General features: G+C 40.5%; 5 protein-coding genes across 6 annotated transcripts; 4 read left to right on the top strand and 1 right to left on the bottom strand.

The window, feature by feature from the left end:
• The first annotated feature begins 285 nt into the window (after nucleotides 1-285).
• On the top strand, nucleotides 286-3,130 carry LOC140775446 (uncharacterized). Of its 2 annotated transcripts, XM_073118736.1 has the most exons (4): nucleotides 286-522; nucleotides 2,113-2,313; nucleotides 2,401-2,459; nucleotides 2,625-3,130. In XM_073118736.1, exons 1-3 carry the CDS (start codon nucleotides 412-414, stop codon nucleotides 2,452-2,454), a joined length of 366 nt encoding a protein of 121 aa, XP_072974837.1. In that variant the 5' UTR covers nucleotides 286-411; the 3' UTR covers nucleotides 2,455-2,459; nucleotides 2,625-3,130. The 2 variants fall into 2 exon arrangements, with proteins under 2 accessions (XP_072974837.1, XP_072974838.1); XM_073118737.1 differs by lacking the exon at nucleotides 2,401-2,459.
• Nucleotides 3,131-3,540: 410 nt separating this feature from the next.
• Nucleotides 3,541-4,668, top strand: LOC140775444 (PRA1 family protein B1-like). Its single transcript, XM_073118735.1, has one exon. It carries the CDS (start codon nucleotides 3,794-3,796, stop codon nucleotides 4,451-4,453), a length of 660 nt encoding a protein of 219 aa, XP_072974836.1. The 5' UTR covers nucleotides 3,541-3,793; the 3' UTR covers nucleotides 4,454-4,668.
• A 137-nt stretch (nucleotides 4,669-4,805) lies between these two features.
• LOC140775434 (probably inactive leucine-rich repeat receptor-like protein kinase IMK2) lies at nucleotides 4,806-11,263 on the top strand. The gene is made up of 3 exons (XM_073118722.1): nucleotides 4,806-7,208; nucleotides 8,378-10,226; nucleotides 10,311-11,263. Exons 2-3 carry the CDS (start codon nucleotides 8,387-8,389, stop codon nucleotides 10,940-10,942), a joined length of 2,472 nt encoding a protein of 823 aa, XP_072974823.1. The 5' UTR covers nucleotides 4,806-7,208; nucleotides 8,378-8,386; the 3' UTR covers nucleotides 10,943-11,263.
• Nucleotides 11,264-11,427: 164 nt separating this feature from the next.
• LOC140775440 (sorting nexin 2B-like) lies at nucleotides 11,428-14,856 on the bottom strand. The gene is made up of 5 exons (XM_073118728.1): nucleotides 13,951-14,856; nucleotides 13,254-13,463; nucleotides 12,899-13,159; nucleotides 12,303-12,389; nucleotides 11,428-11,700 (listed from the first exon to the last, which is right to left on the bottom strand). Exons 1-5 carry the CDS (start codon nucleotides 14,809-14,811, stop codon nucleotides 11,620-11,622), a joined length of 1,500 nt encoding a protein of 499 aa, XP_072974829.1. The 5' UTR covers nucleotides 14,812-14,856; the 3' UTR covers nucleotides 11,428-11,619.
• Nucleotides 14,857-18,967: 4,111 nt separating this feature from the next.
• LOC140775438 (laccase-3-like) lies at nucleotides 18,968-21,550 on the top strand. Its single transcript, XM_073118725.1, has 5 exons — nucleotides 18,968-19,096; nucleotides 19,181-19,332; nucleotides 19,444-19,688; nucleotides 20,123-20,251; nucleotides 20,335-21,550. The coding sequence occupies exons 1-5, from the start codon at nucleotides 19,019-19,021 to the stop codon at nucleotides 21,414-21,416; spliced, it is 1,686 nt and encodes a 561-aa protein (XP_072974826.1). The 5' UTR covers nucleotides 18,968-19,018; the 3' UTR covers nucleotides 21,417-21,550.
• The last annotated feature ends 102 nt before the right edge of the window (nucleotides 21,551-21,652 follow it).

Genomic DNA, 21,652 nt, shown 5'->3' with positions numbered 1-21,652 from the left:
CTATTAAATGAATATTAAACAAAAAGAGTCTGCCTGTACTATATTTGGCGTGTTGTCGATTCCCGTTTTCCGTTATAAAATATTAACTGCGCAATCATTGGGAGTAGATGAAAGAATTATACTTGGGCTCTTCCAATGGACTCAGTCTTGTGGGCCCACAGCCCAGACTTTCTTGGCCCGTACCCAGGTCGTTTTCGGGCCATTTGTGGGCCTAATGATAATTCACGGTCTATTTGAGGGCTGAATCAGAAAATTCCCTGTTAATTTTTATCGCTGTACTGGGGGAAGAAGCTGTGAGAAGAGGCGAGAGCCAAGAGTGCCGAGGGTTTTGGGTTCCACTTGCTCGAATAAAAAGGAGACAAAGAAGTGAGAGAGAGAGAGAGAGAGAGAGAGAGAGAGAGAGAGAGAGAGATGCCGTGCCTCAACATCTCCACTAACGTAAGCCTCGATGGAGTGGACACCTCCGCCATCCTCTCCGAGGCCACCAAGACAGTCGCGATGCTCATCGGCAAGCCGGAAGCTGTCGGTTTCCATTTTACCCCTTCTTTTTTTTTCTCATAATTTAGCTCGCTCCATGCTCTTATCTTATCCGCCTCTTTCCGTTCATTCTTTGTTGGGTCTTAGCCTATTATGTGAATTTTGATCTCTTTGTGGGAGGTAGACTCAGTTCGAATGGCTTTTCCCTTTTTTCTTGTTTGTTTTTATTTTTCTATTGCAATCTTATATTCCATGTCCTCTATTTACTTGTTTTTATTAATCTTTATCTATTTGCTTACCAACTCGAATTGTTAAAAGAAACTAGTAATATTGAACAATTTTGAAACATTTGTTTATTGTAACTGACTTGTGTTGCATGATCAAGGATACTTGCAGAATGCGTATACAGATGAAGAACTATATAATTGGAAGTATTATATATGCGAAATACTACAAGTTTTCCGCTCTTCTCTTATAATTATTTAAAATAGTACTTCACATTATGTCTCTCCAGTCCCCACATATATTTTTTTGTAGGCAAATTATCCTCTGTTCTACTTGGTGGCCCCATCCTCATTGTTTCGCTTCGTTTGTGTTAGATTTATTGGCTTGGCAATTGTTATAAACAGTATCTCGTAAACTGCTCTACTAGCGTAAATTTTGAAGATTACTCTACATTAGCAAGAGTTAAGATAAGGTATTCAACCATCCGTTAACCTGGTATTGTGTTCGAACCAAATTCTGTTATGTTTCTTGGCTCTTAGTGTTTTCAATTTGATTATCGACATGTTAATATTTTGATAATATTTCCCACTCCATGGCACCTTTCACTCATCCATTTTCCTCTTATTGTTGTCTCTTGTATGCTTATGCTTCTTTTGTTATGCTTATATTTAAGTAAATTGCCAATGATGGACTACTTAATTACAGCAAGATCATGTAATATTGCTTCAATATTTCTATTACTAGATAATCCTGTTTGATCTCTTGCATGTTGTTGTATTTGTTCTTTCCCCTTTGGTCCAATTAGAGTAGACATCATTTGCTGTATAATACATCATACTGCGACGAGAGAACTTATTCTATTGATCATCAATTACTTGTTGAGCCTAATAGTTTCTAAACCTGTGTGACTGTATCCTGCCAGGGTTTAGCTGTGTCAGTCCCTTTTCTGCTGGTTTATTTTATTTTATCTTTATGAAACATCATTTTGGCTATGATATGAACTAGTTAGCACTAATTCCTACATTTAACTTAAATATCAATCTCAAAGAAGGTGTTTTATTATTATTATTTTAAAACTGAATGTTGTGTTCTATCTGTCTGATACATTCTAAAAATCTAATTTACATCTGCATCAGCTTGCTTCATAATTTATAACTTTCCTTATGGCTTTAAATTATAATATATGACGTTATCACTGCTACCTTTTAAGTTTAAGATAGACTGCACAATGCTATAAGGTAAAGTATTACCTTCAACAGCTGCTACTTTTATCATTTTTAGTTACCTGTTCGAAAAAAATGCTATCATGGAAGTTATCAATTCGCTGGAAGTACTATTTATTCATCTCTACTAATTTCGATTTTCATTGCCGAGTGTGGAGCTGGAATGCTTATTCTTTCCTTTTTATAGTATGTTATGGTCGTCCTCAAGGGGTCAATACCTATGGCATTTGGAGGGACCCAGCAGCCTGCAGCATATGGTGAGTTGGTTTCCATTGGAGGACTAAATCCTGATGTTAACAAGAAGCTGAGTGCTGGAATTGCTACCATTCTTGAGACTAAACTGTCTGTTCCCAAGTCGCGTTTCTACCTCAAGTTTCATGACTCAAAGGCAAGCCACTTCAACTTCTCCTGTAAAGCCCTTTGATGGCTCTTTATTGGTCATCCAGTTCTTCTCATTGCAATTTTCTTTTTTTAGGCCCATCAGACACAAGAATATGCTCAGTGCATGCATGCTTTACATCAGCAATAGATCATGTAAAGAACTATTTGTTGTTTAAAGTCTCGTCATCTTTTTAACTCTGACTTCCCTCTTTGTCAAGTATTACTTGGATATTAAGTACCTCCTTCCAGATACATTTGTGTTTCTTTTATTTCGTGCAGATTGAAATTACTGATGAATCATTTATATGGATTATGCAGGGTTCATACTTCGGATGGAACGGCACTACTTTCTAGGTTTTTATGACAAGTCCTGGATGAAGTCTTATAGAGGCTATCTTCAACCTTTCTATTGTTCCACTCATTAAACTGTAGCTGAAACTGGGGAATTTTATTGTGCTATTCAGCTTAGCTGTCTAACCATCAGAGCAGATAGTAGGTGCATTTAACACTACTGATGAAATTCTGGTTACTTTGGCAGAATAGCATCAGTCTGGTTATCTTCTATCTTTTCTTTTTTTCTGGTTATCTTCTATATTTTCTTTCTCCTTGGCTAACCTTCTCCAAGGAAAAATAACGGTTCGTAAACTGCTTGTGATCTTTGCTTCTTCATTGTACACTGCGTCTTTGTGGTTACAAAGGCTTCGGTCTTTTGAGAGAATGATTCTGAATTCTGAGAAGCCTTTTGTTTTGGTCCCTGTTAACAAATGATTTCACTCATCTTTATTATTCAGATACTTCAATACATCGGTGTATGCATTGGTATCTTTTCTGCTTTTATATTGGATGTCATTCTGGCATTATCTAGTGGTATCTAAGAAGCATTTCTTCCAAGTTGCTTGTATTTGCTGAACTTAACTTTGGATTTGTTCTGATGCCTAATATTTGTCGACCTACATAATTGCAGACTTGGCGTGATCATTTTGGGTTCAGATCCTGAAGTCATATTTGATTAGCTTTTGGGTCAGATTCGAAGTGCAAAAACAATGGTTTTGTAGAATATACACGAAATCTCAAATTTGAAATAGGAATACAGAGTCAAAGTTTACTTTTCAAACCTTGACATTTTCTGGAATGCAAATTCTGTGTTAAAAACTGTAATTTAGAGAAAGTGGTGACTTTCCGAGGTAGGAAGTCAGTTGTGCGCTCTGTTTACGCGCCAACTTATTACTTATTTATTCTTCCAATTAGTTTTAGAAGCAGAATTATTTTACTAAAAACCCGTTCCGAAGTAACACGTCTTCGCCTCTTCCACCCGCACCTTCTCGCCACCTCCCGTCCTCCCCTCCCGTCCCCCTCCTTTGGCAACGATGTATGTAACGCGATAAATTTCTTCAACCTTTAAATTTTACAACAAACCCCCTCTTCTTCTCAAAAATATCCTTCAGATCTGCCTCTCTCTCTCTCTCTCCTCCTTCTTCCTCCCCAGAATGATGTCCTCCGCCTCCTCGCCTCCTCTCCTCCCCGTCTCCAACCCCACTCCTGCGGCCTCTCCGCCCTCCTCCGCCGCCGCCGCAGATCCAAATTCCACACCTGCCGTCCGCCTCTTCCTCTCCCGCCTCTCTGACTCGATACGCCGCTCCCTCTCCGACCGCCGGCCCTGGACAGAGCTCCTCGACCGCTCCGCTTTTTCCCGCCCGGAATCCCTCGCGGACGCTACCTCCCGCCTCCGCAAGAACCTCGCCTATTTCCGCGTCAACTACGCAGCCTTCCTCGCCGTAGCCCTAGCCGTCTCCCTCCTCGCCCACCCTGTTTCCCTCCTCGTCCTCCTTACCCTCCTCGCCGCCTGGTGCTTCCTCTACCTCCTCCGCCCATCCGAGTCTTCCCTCGTCCTCTTCGGCCGCGCCTTCTCCGATCGTGAAACCCTAGGCGGCCTCGTTCTCGTCTCCCTCCTCGTCGTCTTCCTCACCTCCGTCGGATCGCTCATAATCTCTGCTCTAACAGTCGGCGCTGTTATCGTATGCGCCCATGGGGCGTTTCGGATGCCGGAGGATCTCTTTCTCGATGAGCCGGAGGCCGCCGGGGGAGCGACGGCTGGGTTGCTCTCCTTCCTTGGGGGCGCAGGGACCACCGGTGCTTTACGCATATGATCAGAGGTTGGGCGTGGAAAAGATTCTTTGATCTAGGGTTTGTTTTACTCTGATCTCATGTTATACAATAATATTTATACAGATTGTAACAAATTTTGGTTGATGGATTGCTATTAGTATTTCTTATCTCATAGAACTGGAAGAATAGTCCTGATGTAATATCTCATATCATAATTTTGTTTACTAGAAATGGTTAATGCTGTGCTTCAGATGAATCCCTTGACGAAGGTGAATCGGTTTGCTTGTTGATTGTTTTTCCTTTAGAGATCTGATAAATCTTGTGAAAATATTTGATGTTTATATTTGTCTGTTGGTTCTTACATTCTCTTTTTGTATCTACAATCAATTGCCATAAATTCTTGAAATTGGATTATAAATTGGCAATAGTCTATCTTATCCTTTTTGTTTTCATGAATTTATGATCAGAGGATTACGGAATACTTCTAGTTCAGGTTGTTATGTTTAAACTTCTCTCCAAATGCAATTATCGTATTACTGTAGATCTGCATAGTTGTTTAGTTGCAAAATCCAAGGTTAATTCCTGCTTTTCTTTTGGGACCTGTGATCAGTTATTTAGTTTCTTGATCATTGACATGAAATTAGGTTTTCAATCTTTTCTACTATTGTATGTTGGTTCTAGTGCAATACAAAAGTTTTCGCTGCTATTTTCAGTTTGTTCTAAATTTAATTGACTCGGGTTTGTTGAACTATGGAAGTATCTTATTACTCTTTATCTTGAGACCCATCATTTGGTGTAAGATTTAGGACACAATCGTTCTACTTTTTATTGTCCGCATCGATCATAACCTATGAATAACAGAGTATTTGTAGGTCTTGAGCTGTAATATGCGCTTAATGTGTATTATTGGACTTTCAGGATCAGCATTCTCCTAGGAGCTCTATGAGTATCTAAAGACTTGACATAGCTTCTATATTGTATAGCTTTGAAAATGTTTATATCTTAGTCAAAGAACTTTTTGTTACTTTGTAGAGAGCTCCATATAAGATGTTCACAGGTAGTGTGTGTGCATATCTTTCATATTTTGTCTCTTGCCATCTGTTGTGGCAGTTGAGATTATCTCCTTTTGCTTCTGGTTGTATAGGTTGTGAGCTGATTCTCTTCTCACTTTCTTTTGGTAGATCTCTGTTTTCTTTTGTGATTTGTTTAGGGCTGTTGTATATACTAGTGATGTACAGTACATCTGCTTGTTGGTGGAGGTTGGGGATGTTTCCTAATGAAACTAAGCCTTACAGGCTTTGCTCCAAGATGAAAAAAAAAAAAGGAAACGCAAACTGGATGAACAAGGCATTGAGATGCAGGGTATGTGTAAATAAAAGTAAGCGAATGCTTTTTCTATTTAAAGGGAAGTCCATGGACGATCAACCATCGTTTGCTTTGACTTTAGGGAGGATCTCTGAACGTGGTCAGGGCCCTTAGCAGTTCAATAATCAAACTTCTTATTATCTTTTTTATTCCTAAGTTCACTCTCTAATAATAAACTAAATAAAACATAATCAAGTTGATTTTAATTTAATCTTTGACATGATTTAAATTTATTATTTTTATCATTAAAGTCAAAGAGTATTTTGATCCATTAATTATATCTATAAATTTTATTTTTAAAAAGAATTAATAATTTTTTTTACATTATATTAAAAGTAATAATTACACTTTGGTCTAGTCCACCGCCAAATACTATTATATTTTTTTTAGTCTAATTTAAAATACTTAAATTAAGATTTAAAAATGAGGCTAACAAAGAAAGTCAAGACTAGAGATGATAACGAGTAATATTTGCAACTAATTGTGACATGCAGGTATTACCGTGGGGCCACGACCAATTAGCAGAAACAGATGATTGTGCCACCTGTTTATTAATATTAATTCCCCATTGTATGCTCACAACATGATAGTACGATATTTCATATTTTTCAACTTATAACTCATCTTTGTTCGATGATCTAAAATATTCTTTTCTCAGCGTAAAGATGTTCTCACCCCAAAAAATGTAGTATGCTATAGGAAGTATAACTCGTGATTTTTCTTAGCGATTCTTGTTTTTTCTCAACTGCAGCTAGCATTGCAGCTCTTTGTCTGACTCAAACTAATTCTAATCCCTGTCTCTAAACCTTTCAAGAAAGTTGTAGCTATTTGATATGTTCCATAATGGCAGTTCCAATACATGTCTTTGCCAGTGTAAATCCTCTCTAACATTTAGTAGTTATCATGCTCTCTGCTCCAGGTGGTGGTTATCACCACAGATATGATGCAAAGAATATGCTTGCATGCTGCTTTTAGGTGATTCCTTCCATATCATGAATCTATAAATTGGCTTCATGATTTGCTACATCTTTTGCTCTCCTGCACTTGTTTGGCAAAATTCTTCGCAGCTGCACTTTGGCTAATGTTTCAGGTACCCGTTTGGTTCTTCATATAGGTAGACCACTGCAAGTAAAGGTCCACAGGAATCCATTGGAGGATCAAGAGAACAAGGCACCTGAAAGGACTTAAGGCGTTAAAAGAACAGCAGATGGCCTCTGCATTGCAAGCTGCGGGCCATAGTAATGAGAGATGAGATCATGGAAAACTTTTTCTTTCTTGTCCTCTGAATACTTAGTGATCATTTAGACGACAATGGTGAATTGGATCTTTACCTTTTAGCTAGTGTCTCCGAGGAGACGTTTCAACCGAAGGAAGAAGGTAAAGTTTCCACTGTAACGAAAAGAAAGCTTGAAGACGGGAGGTGCGATTCAGGTACAAAAACAAGCACTACCACCTAAACTGCTATCATGTTGTTATTACTGTTGTTTATTTTGTTTCTTTTCTTCCTTCCAAACTGGGTTTAAGTTCCAACCTTCTCGTACTTAGCATCGTTTTAAGCTCATAAAATATTGTTTAACAAGTGGCTGTTAAAAGCCAAGTAGGTTTATTTATTAATCTGGGAAGGTTATGGAAGTCTAAGAAAACCTGACGAACATCTCGTGCTTTGCCAAGCCCCAAACATCCCTAAACCGAAAGGGCTCAAGCATCAATGGATCCCTCACCACAAACAAACAAAGATATGCCATACTTTATGCTACAGTCTTCTCCATAAAATGTCTTGACTTTATTAGTTCCTTGGTCCTCGTGACCTCCTAAAATATAAGAAGAAGTTGATTGAGCGCACTGTCGATTCTACGGTGACAAAAGCTATGAGTTTAATTCTTTCTGTAAACGTTGAAGTTAATAGTTTAGTAAATTTTAAAGAGTTGTATAATTATTCAATCTATATATATATATATATATATATATATATATATATATATATATATGAGCTAATATGTTGATCAAATAATAGTAACTAAAATATGTTTATTTGGGATGAAAAATAATTAAAATATTTACTGGAAGAGAGGACCCGTGCACAACATTGAAACAGACAACAGTGTAAGTATTTACTCACGCTCCCGTGTACTCCGATCTCTGGGCTCCGCCTATTTATTGCCGATGCCGTAAACGAGGAAGAAGAAGATCGCCTGCAGCAGCGGTTGCAGGAAATTGATTCAAAGCCAATATCCTGTTGCCAAGCAAAACAAAGAGGGAAATTCCTACAACTAGGAAACGCACACGATCCTCTGGTTCAACGAGTGGTGCGGGCCCCGTCCAAAGTAGCCGTTAGGGGGGAGGCGACCGCTGGTATTTCTTCAAACACCGGGATCGAAAAAACTAGCCGTTTAGCTTCAACTCAAATAGCTTTCTCGCAATCTATCTATCCATCTATCTCTATCTAGAAGTACTTTTCTCTCCCTATAACTCCATTTCCTTACAAAATTTATCTATCTAAAGCTCTTCTCCTTTATCCCAACTCTGAGCACTCTTCTTCTTCTTCTTCTCCATCTCAAACTCTGAACACTCTTTCTCTTCCCTTCACTCCTCCTTCTCAGGATAAGGAGATGGATGGACACCCACTTGAGTTCAGGAAGAGGTGCAAGAATCGCAGCTCCATTAAAGACCCAGTTGGCCATTTCCGCAAAGTTCTCTTCTTGGCCATCCTTAGCTTGGCTTCATGCCGTGCATGGGATGGGATCATCATCAGCCAAGCGGATTACCAAGGCCTCCAAGCATTCAAGCATGCTTTGGATGACCCACGTGGAGTTCTGAGGAGCTGGAACGACACCGGCATCGGCGCGTGCTCCGGCAATTGGGCCGGAATCAAATGCGTCATGGGTAAGGTCATCGCGATCCAGCTCCCATGGCGTGGGCTCTCCGGCCGCATCTCCGAGAAGGTCGGGCAACTCAAAGCTCTTAGAAAGCTAAGTCTCCATGACAATGCCATTGGTGGCCAAATCCCTTCTGCTCTCCAGTTCCTCAAGGATCTCAGAGGCCTCTATCTCTTCAACAATCGCTTCTCCGGCTCGATACCGCCGTCGATAGGTAAATGTATTGTCCTCCAGACCATTGATCTCAGTAACAATTTGCTCACAGGGAGTATTCCTTATTCCATAGCAAACTCCACTAAGCTCTATAGGCTAAATCTTAGCTACAACAACCTCTCTGGTGAGATACCCACTAGTATTACCCATCCACCTACGCTTACTTTTCTATCACTCGAACACAATCATCTCTCTGGTTCCATTCCTGATACTTGGGGATTAACACAAGCTCTTGAGTCCATTAATCTTGGTGATAACTCCATCAGTGGCAAGATACCCACCTCCCTTAGTAGGCTACAAATGCTAAGGGAGATCTATCTTGGCCACAACCACCTTAATGGAAGCATACCTGGAGAACTTGGATCACTTCCGTTGCTTCAAAAATTAGATCTTTCCAGTAATTCCATAGATGGAACCTTTCCTGCTTCACTCTGCAACTTGTCCACTTTGGTAGAACTAAACCTTGCGAGGAACCAAATTAACAGCCAAATCCCAGAGGCCATTGATGGGCTCAAGAATCTTTCAGTCCTTATGTTGAGGAGCAACCAACTCTATGGAGATATCCCTGCGACACTTGGGAACATCTCAACTCTTTGGCAGCTGGAGTTGTCGGAGAACAACCTGACCGGAGAAATCCCGGCGGCTTTAGATCATCTGAATAGTCTAACATCCTTCAATGTTTCATATAACAATCTCTCTGGTCCAGTGCCTCTTCTTCTCTCGCGAAAGTTCAATTCAAGCTCCTTCATTGGAAACATTCAACTGTGTGGATATAGTGCTTCACTCCCTTGTCCTTCTCCCCCTCCTCTGAATCCTCCTCACCAAAAAAGCCGGCACAAGTTGATCACAAGAGATATTATCCTCATTGCTTCTGGAGCAGTCCTTCTACTTCTTCTAGTACTCTGTTGTGCTGTCCTCTGCTGCTTTCTCCGAAAAAGGACTAGTATGACCCAAAAGAGTAAAGAAGTAGGGGCCATGGCAAGAGGCGAGAAACCGGGGGCTGCGGCCGGGACCGAAGTCGAGTCCGGTGGGGATGCGGGGGGGAAGTTGGTGCATTTCGACGGGCCATTGGCGTTCACTGCCGACGATCTCTTGTGCGCAACCGCGGAGATCATGGGGAAGAGCACTTATGGGACAGTGTACAAAGCAACACTGGAGGATGGCAGCGAAGTAGCAGTGAAGAGACTGAGGGAGAAGATCACAAAGGGGCAGAAGGAGTTTGAGACAGAGGTCAATGTTCTTGGTAAAATTAGGCATCAGAACTTATTGGCTCTCAGAGCTTACTACATGGGACCTAAAGGAGAGAAGCTTCTGGTGTTTGATTTCATGCCGAAGGGAAGCCTTGCAGCTTTTCTACATGGTGAGCTGATCAAAAGCATTAGTATTAGCTACTACAATACTACGTTCTAATTCTAAATTTCTAATGCTATATTTGTTGATGTAGCTCGAGGACCAGACGCGCCTATAGATTGGCAAACAAGGATGAACATAGCTAAGGGTGTTACTAGAGGACTATCCTACCTTCATAATGACATGAACATGGTCCATGGCAATCTGACGAGTGGCAATGTGCTACTCGACGACGACGCGAGTGCCAAGATAGCCGACTTCGGCCTGTCGCGGCTCATGACTACCGCCGCAAACTCCAACGTGATCGCCACCGCCGGAGCGCTGGGTTACCGGGCTCCAGAGCTCTCGAAGCTCAAGAAGGCGAACACGAAGACCGACGTGTACAGCCTCGGCGTGATCATACTCGAGCTCCTCACCGGGAAGTCGCCAGGGGAGTCGATGAACGGCATGGATTTGCCGCAGTGGGTGGCGTCTATAGTGAAGGAGGAGTGGACTAATGAGGTGTTTGACCTGGAGCTCATGAGGGATACGACAGGCTCAACAGGAGATGAATTGCTCAACACCTTGAAATTGGCATTGCATTGCGTCGATCCATCGGCGGCGGCACGGCCGGAGGTGCAGCAAGTGCTGCAGCAGTTGGAAGAGATCAAGCCGGATTCGGTCGGTGGCCTGGGCTCGGGTGAGGAAGGTGGCTCGCTTGCTGCAGCTTCCAAAACCAACGATTAGTTTTAAGTAACTTAAATAGTAGAAGATTTTAAGGATTCTTTAATTCATTTTGTTTTGACTGTTGTGCTACGCTGGATTCATTTTGAAGTGTCTGTATAGAATCGTAAGGTAAGGCGTTGTTTTCTTTTCTATTTCGTTATCTTACTTGCTTTAAGCAAGTCGCGCACTGAGTCCCCTTCTTGTGCAAATTATAGATCTACAGAAGATATATATACTTCGCTTGTAATGAGGATGATGACAATGTCATTGTTTCATGAGATTGTCCTTGAAAGTGCAATCTGCACAGATTTAGCGACAGAACCATTTACCCCTGCTACAAAAAATTTCAAAATCCTTACACTTGGAGGACATGCTTATTTAGTTTAAACAGTCTGATGTTTCTGATAATCTGACATCAACAAAGCTGCTTCTCTTACTTTCATTACTTCACGGGAGCAAATTTCACCCAGTAACATTATGCATATATATGTATTACCATCACCAAATGATCCAGAAGAAAAATAATCACTTGATAATTGAGATACAAATATACAGAAATCACTCCGAAGACTACAATGATCACGTTACCAGGATCAGGTGCTTTTATTGGGAAAATGTTTCCCACAAAGCTAATGTACAAGCATGAATGGAGAAAAAGAGAAAAGATGTCTGATATTCAAAATTTTACAAGTGCTACATTAATTGCTCTTCTTTGCAAATCCACTTGTTTCTTCTGCTAACGTTGCCCAAACATTTGCAATCTTCTCCGAGTATCCGACCTGCATGCCATCAGAGAATGAGACTCCTATTACTTGGCAGAAAGCAAGAACTGAGACCAGATGACGATATGTGCATAAGATTGAAAAGGTCAAACTGCTCCTGATGAGCAGAAAGAAACCTAGATTGTTCTCATCCAACACAAAAGTCATGCTGATATTAAACAGTTGTCCTGTAACAGCCATTGCAGTCCTTTCAGATCTAAAGTTTTGATCAAGAAATTATTCCCTATTATGATTTAAATCATTCAGTTGAAAAAGTTCTCTGTCGTGTTAAGGTGTTACAAGCCGCCAACTAATGCTCTTCTTTGATGAAGATTTCATATCAATGTTAAATGTCAAAAAATCCCCCAGCAATGGAGTAATTCAATTTGAAGCAAAATAAAACATTGGCTTGCAAGATCCCATAGATGTCAAAGCTAATTTTACAACCAATCAGGTCATCTTTTTTATCTTCTACATAACTAACATAGAAAGAGCTAGGAAAGTACAAGCATGATCATCATCATAGGAAGATATTAAAAGTACTTCTGGTGCATGGCGAACAAAAAAGTTTTTACAAGACTTATGTGAACCTTGAAAGAGTACCAGAACAAGCATAATACCTGATTTATTACAAACCCTTTAAGCATGGCTATAAAATCACCATGTCTTTCTCGGTCAAGCCTATCAAGCTCATTCCTATTGTTTTCCTGCGTGTCAGGCACAACTAAATTATATTAGACTCATCCCAAATTTCCAGAACAAAAGTATATTGGAGTTTTTTTTTTTTGGAATCATTTTAGATTCTTTGCAAGGAAATAGGACATTTTTTAGAATTTCTGAATCCTACTTACAAGATTGAAAGGTTTCTGGCTGCATCAAATGAATACAGCAGACAACATAATCACATAATAATATACTACAGGTAGATGTCAATACCAAGTGAAATTACTCTATAACAAATTCTGGCTGCCTCAAATTCATCTATTTATTCCCAAGGAAAATAGAACCCAAATTTATAACAAACTTCTCTAGATATATTTATGCAATCAAAAGTCATCTCCATCATATATTCATAAAAAGAAGACTTGCAGTTTCATCAAGTAGAAGCAGCAGTTAAAAGGTCCAATTAGTTAGTGACTAACAACTGTATAAGGTAGTAGAACAAATGGTAATTGTCACTTCTGCTTCAAGAACATTAAAAATGAGCAGATGTTACCTTGATGTGCTCATAGTCTCTAAGTGCACAACTTTTAGCATCTTCTGTGACTCTTATTGTTTCTTTCAACTCTTGTATTTTACTGGATCTAGACCTGTCACCACCAAAAGATTTTGAGGCTGCAGCTTCAAATTTTTCTGCTCTTGAATGCAAGGAAGCCAAATCTGATAAAGTAGTTTGAACGGTCAACAAAGCACTTGAGCGTTCGGCAAATGCGCCATGAACAGCTAACAGCAGCCCCATATATTCATGGAGAGTATCCTGCGAAAATCCATTCCACATGCAATTAGAAACACGCCTAAGGAACCCACTATCTTTAGGTTAAGATATCAGGCTTCAAAACTTCCAAAAGTACCAGATGCTTGGCTGTTTGCGCGGTTAATCCTCGTTGTAATCTGCTTGCTTTAACAGCAGCAGTAGCAAAACTTTTAATTTCAGAAGCCCGAATCTTCTGAGAATTAAGTAGTGCCTCTGCAGTCTCGAACTTGCCCAGTTTAATGAATGCCAAACCAAACTCACCCATAGTTTCTCCTAAATCCTGCTGTGCCTTAACTAGTGCTTCCGCCTGCACATGACAATAGAGTAAGAGATGAAATGGACATGCAAATCATTGATAATATGAATATATGCTTATGAGTTTGTGGAAATTTTAGGAATGCTTTTTCAATGCTATAAGAAAGCCAATATCTTTTGAAGGATAGAACAGAACATACATTTTGGTCACATGCACTACATTCGTACATCTTCAATGATTCCATGTACATTTCTCCTAGTTTCATTCTCTCCTTCCCATCTGACACTTCAAATCTGCTCCCATGTAATTGTCCACTCCTTTCATTTTCAACTATTTCATTGGTATCTAATTGTCTATCTTCCTGAAGTTCTTGTTTGACGTGATGAAATAATTCTATTAGGGATGCTTAATTCTTGACAAAAATATCTCCCCATAAACAGTATTTTTGGAGTTATTATATCCTTCATTCTAATTACCATTACAACATATGCATAAGCACTTAATTAATGCAGTAGAACTACGAAGCAGAACAACATACATGTTGTGATGCAGTGGTGAGTTGCTGTTCCAAATCCTGCACCTTCTCCTTCCTCTCCAGGAATTCCTTATCCTCTTCCACCACAAGCGGCCGCACCCCACCCCAATCGTTCGTCACCGACTGCTTCAGCTCCCTAAACATCCTAAAGAAGTCCCTTCCCCCCTTTGCCGGCACTGCCACATTCCCCGCCCCAGTTGCCACTGCCGCCGTTGCTGGCAATGACATCCTTCCGGGAGTCCTCAAGAACGCCTTCAGCTCCTCTCCTCGTCCGATCGCCGGATGAGCCGCGAGCCGCCGCAAATACCTTTGGATCTCCGCACGCCGCTGTTCTACAAACTCGTGCTTCTGCATCACCTGCCCCTCCACCACGCTCTTATCGGGCCGAGTCGGTATGAAGAACCCGCGGTAAGACTCCGCCAGCCGATCGGCGAGGGCCACCACGTCGCGGAACCGCCGCCGGACACGGTGCTCGCCACCGCCGCCAGCGGAGCGGGAGGTGATGAGGTAGGAGACGTAAGTGCCGGAGCCAGAGACGATGGAAGCGCCGGGGTCATTCTCCTTCTGGGGATCCGAGACGGTAATCTTTGTGTACTCGACAGCGGCCGCGGCGGCGGCGGCGGAGGTAGAGACGCTACCGTTTTGAGGTTCGAAGGCCACGAATCCGACGGCGGAGGAGGCGGAGGAGGCGGTGGGGGAGGAGGATGGAGAAGAAGAGGAGGAGGAAGGGGAGGGAGGCGGGTGGAGGAGCGGATCTCCTCCGTTGATCGGGGCGTGGACTGTGGAGATGAGGCGGGCGGAGAACGGGGCGCCCTCGTCGTCATCTAGGGCTAGGGTTTCGAAGTGGGTCTCCGCGGCCATCATCTCTAAAGAGAGAAAGAAAAAAAAAATTATTAGCTTCAAAAGAGGAAGAAATCTTGCGATCGCGATCAAGGGTTATATAAGAAAAGAGGAGTGCGGAGGAAGGAGAAGATGAAGGTAATATGTTCCGCGGATAAGGTTAAGGAAGTCGATAATTGTGGGATTAATAAAGGGATTTGCCACGTGGTTTAACAACAGAGTTGGTTGGTTTAAGATAAAATGGAATCAAAGGTGGAAGGGACTGTGATGAACTATTAAAGGTGCGGGAGTTGTTTGTTGAAAACAGTGAAATCGACCAATGAAAAGTGAAAATGACGTGAGTTTCCTTGCGTGGCATCTTTCTATTCGATGATCCGCAGGCATCCATACGTAAAATTCAGCCGTGTGGTCCGGCTCTACCGGGGGAGAGAGAGAGAGAGAGATAAAGCACAATAAATATTGTTAGTTTGCCAACGGGATTTAGCTATTTTTTCATCTTATCAGAAGAAAACTAATAATTCACGAGTTTGCCACCTCTTAGAGTCAACCACTATCTATTCTAATACGAGAGGACTGCTATGTTCACAAATATTTTACATCTATTATGAGTGGTAATCTTATTAACTCTTAATTTTTCTTTCTCTATTTAATAATTATCTTAATTAACATGATGATGACACATCTTTCCACATTATATTTGTTAATTTTTTTTCTTCTACTTTATGAAAAAATTATTCAATTTACATGCATTAATATAAACTTAGGTTAATCATATTTAGACCTTAAATTATTATCATTTTATTTTCAGCTTATTTTTATTTCTTTTTTCTTCTGATAAAAGATAAGACGAGCACTATTATGTTTACAAGTAATTTACAAATATTCCATTACAAATTATGATGATGTATTTTATTAACTCTTAATTTATTTTTTCTCTCCATCTAATAACTATTATTAATTATTACTTTTGTAGAATGCTCGTAAAATTTAAATATAAATTTGGGTCAGTTATTTTATACCCTTAACTATTGACTACGTAGACCATTTCATTTTTTTTTTTTAATACCTTGACCTCTTTAACAGCATTAGTTAAAAAAACATAATAACCATTTTATTTTTTAATCGAATAAATAACGGTCAACTACCGGAATTGACATTTAAGAGATTTTATATTATTAAATGGGCTCAAAACGTTACAAAAAGTAAATAATAATCTGTGTGTAAAAAAAAGGGCAATAATTTAGAGGTTTAACTGCAATTATTTCTGTTTAATTTCTCTCATTTTGACGTGGAAAAAATAATAATAAAGCTTCAAATAAAAGATATAAACAATGAGTAAATGCTATGGTAAAACTGCCAACAGGCCTGATGTGAGAAGATAGCCCATTAATTGAACGTTATTCATTGAGGGACTGACCACTTAGGGGCCCAGGCTGGAAAACTTCATGAATCCATCCCAATAATTAATAGGCCTGGGCCCAAAATATAGATCACTTCCTTCTTTACTGAGTTATCCTATGAACAAAATTAAACTCCAAGTGAAGATGGAGTAGATGGTAATTTAATACTTTTCAATCTTTGAAACTATGTAAACTAAGAAAAAATTTAAATTGAAAAGGTACATATGATAGCTGTAATGCCTGATAATGCCTACAAGGCTACAACTAAATCAGCAATCAGTATATGTAAAGGAAAGATAGCATTAAGATCTTATTTTGCCACTCTTGGAGTCCCTTTGGCAAGTAATTAGAGTGTTTTTTTGATAATAATGACACCTTTAATCAAATAGAGAGGCAAAAGTAAGGTGTGGATGAGCTCTGTTTCAAAAATATGACAACAACTTAGCAGTTCTCCATTCACTATGAGCTTCATCTTTCCGGGACTTAGGCTAGAAATTATTGGAAACTTTCTCTTAAACCAATCCTTTAGTGTTTCCTTTTGTAAAAGAAGAATATATTAATGACCTTTTAGAAAGGAATTGATGAACTAGACTGCAGTTGATGTCTAATTAAGCATTTGTTATTCTATCTATACTTCAACAGAGACAATAAATGAAAAGAAAAAAAAATGGACATTCTCCCCAAGCTTCGTGGCCTTATACTTTTAATGTTTATTAAACAAATCTTCTTGGTTTTGCTGATAGGAAATCTGTGAGATTTTCCAATCAGCAATGAATTTGAAGAGAAACACAATTGCAATTCTACAACCATTATATTAACTCCAACTCTGAATTCTTCAAATGATGAAGCCCTCTGAAGAAGCTATTATTCTCACCATCTCCTCCTAACCCCACCTAGTTTTGACATTATTATTATCTACCTTGACTACAATATCTGAACTACAATTAACAATTGCTAGTTGAGAAATATGATGAAAGTGCACTGTTGCATTTCCCGTAGACTCATTTGAGCTAAGAGTTCCATAAGCACTCATGTTTCAGTGCTGTTAGATGATGCCTTGCTTTGCTTGTTTCCAAGTTGGGGTTGGGCTTATCATTCTTTTGACTGCTTGGAAACCTGAACAAAACTTGAGCTATGATGGACAACAAGGATCTATAGCGACTAATGTCTGTCATTATGTCACCATCTGATCTGTTGGCTAAATTCCATGGTATTCTAGCCCTTATTAAGCAAGCATCAAGGAAGCATATGCATGTGAAACATATATGGAGTACTTTAATGTCAAATGCCTTGAGTGTTCAACAGCAATTTGTACCTAAATCCAATCCTCTCCTTACCAAGCATATCTTCTGCTTACTTTTTTGTCATTGAAAAATTTGGCTCTTGACAAGAGCAGGTTACTTTAAACAGACGAAAACATCTGGGGCAAGGAGAAACTTCCTCTAGTGGATTAAGATCAGGGAACTTCTTTTTTCTGTTTACCATAGTGGCTGTTGTGTGGGAGACTAGCTGTTGTAGATTACTAAATGCACTACATAGCTAGAATGAACACCTTTTGTGTTAGGGCGACATCATGGACTGATTTGAAAGAAGCAAGAGTTGAGAAGTTATTTGCAAGCAATGCATTTGCTTATTGACCTAAGTGCAAGAGCTACCTAATCTATCTTATTTTTATTTTTTCTATCTAAATTCATTGATTATTCTCATATGACATGAAGTTTCAGGTCATCTGTAATGCAGAGAAAAACTTCCAATTGAGAGAGATATGTCATGAAGGCAATCAAGAAAGTTATTTAATAAGCTAGAAGAACTAAGGAATTTACTTGTAGATACTTTAAAGTTATACAAAGAGCCAGTACAAAGGAAACTTTTTAAGGAATAACTAATTATGGCCCTTATCTCTCTATATCTTTTTCCCCCTTCTCTTCAGATCAGAGGTCTGACCTTCAAAATTTATTGTCTCAAAACTATTGTAGGAAAAACTATTGTAGGAAATGCGAATGAAAGAATTCTTTACTGTTATCTCCTTTTTCTTTGTGTTGCAAAATTTTTATTGTTGACTAGGACAATCAACATCAATCACATTTATAACAAGCCAAACAAAGATGATTGGCTTCCAAGTCGATTGGCAGTTTAGAATTAATCATATATATCTCAAACAAAGTAACAACAAGCTCACCTCCTCTAAGTTTCTTCCTCTAGAAGATATCTGCAAATGTGGTGTGGAAATTAAGCCTCAATTTAGACTTTTTGAGCTTGATATCATCTTTCTTCCTGGAACATTGGTCAAAATAGCATTTTGTTATTGCAAGGTAAATCCAACAACTCTAACCAAACACCATTTTATGAAAAGGACTGGCCATTCTAAACTTGATCATAGTCAAAAAGATAAATAATATTGATCCCTTCCCAAGTTGTCATGAGAAATATACTTTCTTTAAAAAGTGTCATGCAAAAAAATTAACTACTAAGTATACTGAGAAGGAATGAATCATGGAAAGCAAAGGTTATCATGATGTGTTGTCCTTTAGGAGTTCATCCATGAGGAGACTTGTAGAACAAGCATGGTTGAAAATTTCTGTTTAATTAATAGTCTAGTGGGTGCACCAACTTAGTTTGGGTTGAACAATGAAAGCCACTAAAAAATGCTTGACCATATGTCAGAAATCAAAACCTAATCTGCCAACCTCAAAACAACCCTTCAGCCCTAAGCCCTGTCCATTGTAATTAACCTATATATAAGGGAACCCTCTCCCTCTCAGTGTCATTACCATTTAGAAGTTCCAAACACGACAAGCACTTACAGTCTAGGAGACACATCAGGCATTGTCATGGCTTCTTGGCTTCTCTTAGCTTTTGTTCTTCTCTTCTCTTGCATCAATGCTGAAGTCCAACACCATGAATTTATTGTATGTTAATCTCTTCAATCCTTTTCACATTATATTATGTTTAGAATTTTCTAAGCTGTTTTTATTTGGAATGTATTGTATTAGGTCCAAGAAACGCCAGTGAAGAGGCTGTGCAAGACCCACAACATCATCACAGTGAATGGGCAATTCCCAGGGCCAACCATAGAAGTTAAAAATGGAGACACTCTTGTGATCAATGTAGTGAACAAAGCCAAATACAATGTCACCATGCATTGGTACATGAAACTACAAGTGCATGGCTAACTAATGAGATAAGAGATTGAATGATCCACAAGAGAAATGATAGCGAATAATTCCCATTACTTTTTCCCTTTGTTTTTTTACAGGCACGGGGTGAGACAGATGAGAACAGCGTGGGCCGATGGACCGGAGTTTGTCACGCAATGTCCGATTACGCCAGGTGGAAGTTATAAGTATAGATTCACTATCCAGGGCCAGGAGGGGACCTTATGGTGGCATGCACATAGTTCCTGGCTCAGGGCCACTGTTTATGGAGCTCTAATTATCTATCCCAAGGAGAACACTTCTTATCCATTCACCAAGCCTGCTAGAGAAATCCCCATTCTTCTTGGTATCTCTCTTTTTATCAAAATGTTTTTCATATGTCACGTTAAATAGCATCAGCGAATGTCAAATAGATGCATATAAAGTTGAAATATATATAGAACCCCCTGTTCTATATGAGCACGCATCCAGTGATGGGTCCACGTAAATGATGAGAAAGGTGCAATCTTATCAAGGATTGGTTGGAGTTAGATTGATAACACCTGGAGCATTTACGACTAAAGATGTGGGAATTATTCTATGATATTATGATATGATGGTTGTGGTGGTAGCTGAGAAAAGATTGCAGGTGGGACAGGGGAGGTGGCAGTTATGCGGTGTTAGTGGGTAGAATCAAATAGAAAATTAAGTACTATATCTATTAAGAAATTCTTGATTATTTTTAATACGCAAAATTACACAAGCATGTATGAATTTTACCTCGATGATGATGATGAACAGGAGAGTGGTGGGATGCTAATCCGATCGACGTCGTTCGTCGGGCGACGAGAACCGGAGCAGCGCCAAATATCTCTGATGCCTTCACCATTAATGGCCAACCAGGAGATCTCTACAACTGCTCCAGTAAAGGTGATGCTCATACTATTAGTAGATAGTAATAAAAGTTATTATTTTATGTTTTCGTTCTTGAAAGATTTATTTATGTACAACAGAGACGACAACGATACCTGTGAAGGCCGGCGAGACGAATCTCTTCCGGTTCATCAACGCTGCTCTCAATGCCGAGTTGTTCGTCGCCATCGCCAACCACAAGATGACGGTCGTCGGAGCCGACGCCTCCTACACCAAGCCGTTCACGACCTCCGTCCTCATGATCGGGCCGGGCCAGACAACCGACGTTCTCGTCGCCGCTGACCAGGCGATCGCCGACTACTACATCGCCGCCCGCGCCTACTCCAGCGCCCAGGGCGTCCCCTTTGACAACACCACCACGACGGCCATCATGACGTACGACTGCGGCTGCTCTCCCGCCCCCGGTCAAGGTGTCCGACCAATGTTCCCCACCCTCCCCGCTTACAACGACACCGGCGCAGCCACCGCCTTCTCGTCCGGTCTCAAGAGCCTAAACGCCGTCAAAATCTCAGACCACATCGACGAGGATCTCTTCTTCACCGTCGGCCTCGGGCTCTTCGATTGCCCTCGAGGGAAAACATGCGGCGGGCCGAACAATACCCGGTTCACCGCCAGCATGAACAACGTCTCCTTCGTGTTCCCTTCCACTTTCTCCATCCTCCAAGCTCACCAAAACGGCATCCAAGGCGTCTTCACCGCCGACTTCCCTGCTTCCCCCCCTGTTCCGTTCGACTACACGGCGAGGAACGTCAGCCGCAGTCTCTGGCAGCCGGTCGCCGCCACGAAGGTGTACAAGCTGAAGTACGGATCGGTCGTGCAACTGGTGTTGCAGGGGACCAACATCTTCGCAGCGGAGAACCACCCGATTCATCTCCATGGGTACGATTTCTACATCCTGGGGGAAGGATTCGGGAACTTCGACCCCAAGAAGGACGCCGAGAAGTTCAACCTCGTTGACCCGCCGATGAGGAACACGGTGGCCGTGCCGGTCAATGGGTGGGCCGTGATCCGGTTCGTCGCTGACAATCCTGGCGTATGGCTCATGCATTGCCATTTGGATGTGCATATCACCTGGGGGTTAGCCATGGCGTTCTTGGTGGAGAATGGAGTAGGGGAATTGCAGTCGTTGGAGCTGCCTCCAGTTGACCTTCCAGCTTGTTAATTGCATACATTTGTGCTTGTACTTGTACTTGTACTTTCTTCCATTGTGTTGGGATTTGAATCCTGCATTTGTTAGTGTTGTCTACTTTCATTTGATTCAGTTATAAATATATATACACACCGTTATTTGGTCAACGCTACAAAGAGCCGCTTCTAATATTTCAAGTTGATGTTTGAAGAATTCCCGCCCCTCGATTTGTATTAGGATTTTTACTATTTAGTAATGTCGTTTCCAAA

The sequence above is a fragment of the Typha angustifolia genome, chromosome 14 (assembly GCF_048772165.1).
Source record: "Typha angustifolia cultivar Huaian chromosome 14, ASM4877216v1, whole genome shotgun sequence".
Lineage (NCBI taxonomy): Eukaryota > Viridiplantae > Streptophyta > Magnoliopsida > Poales > Typhaceae > Typha > Typha angustifolia.
Note: the sequence above shows the minus strand (reverse complement) of the source record. Positions and strands in the feature narration are given on the sequence as shown.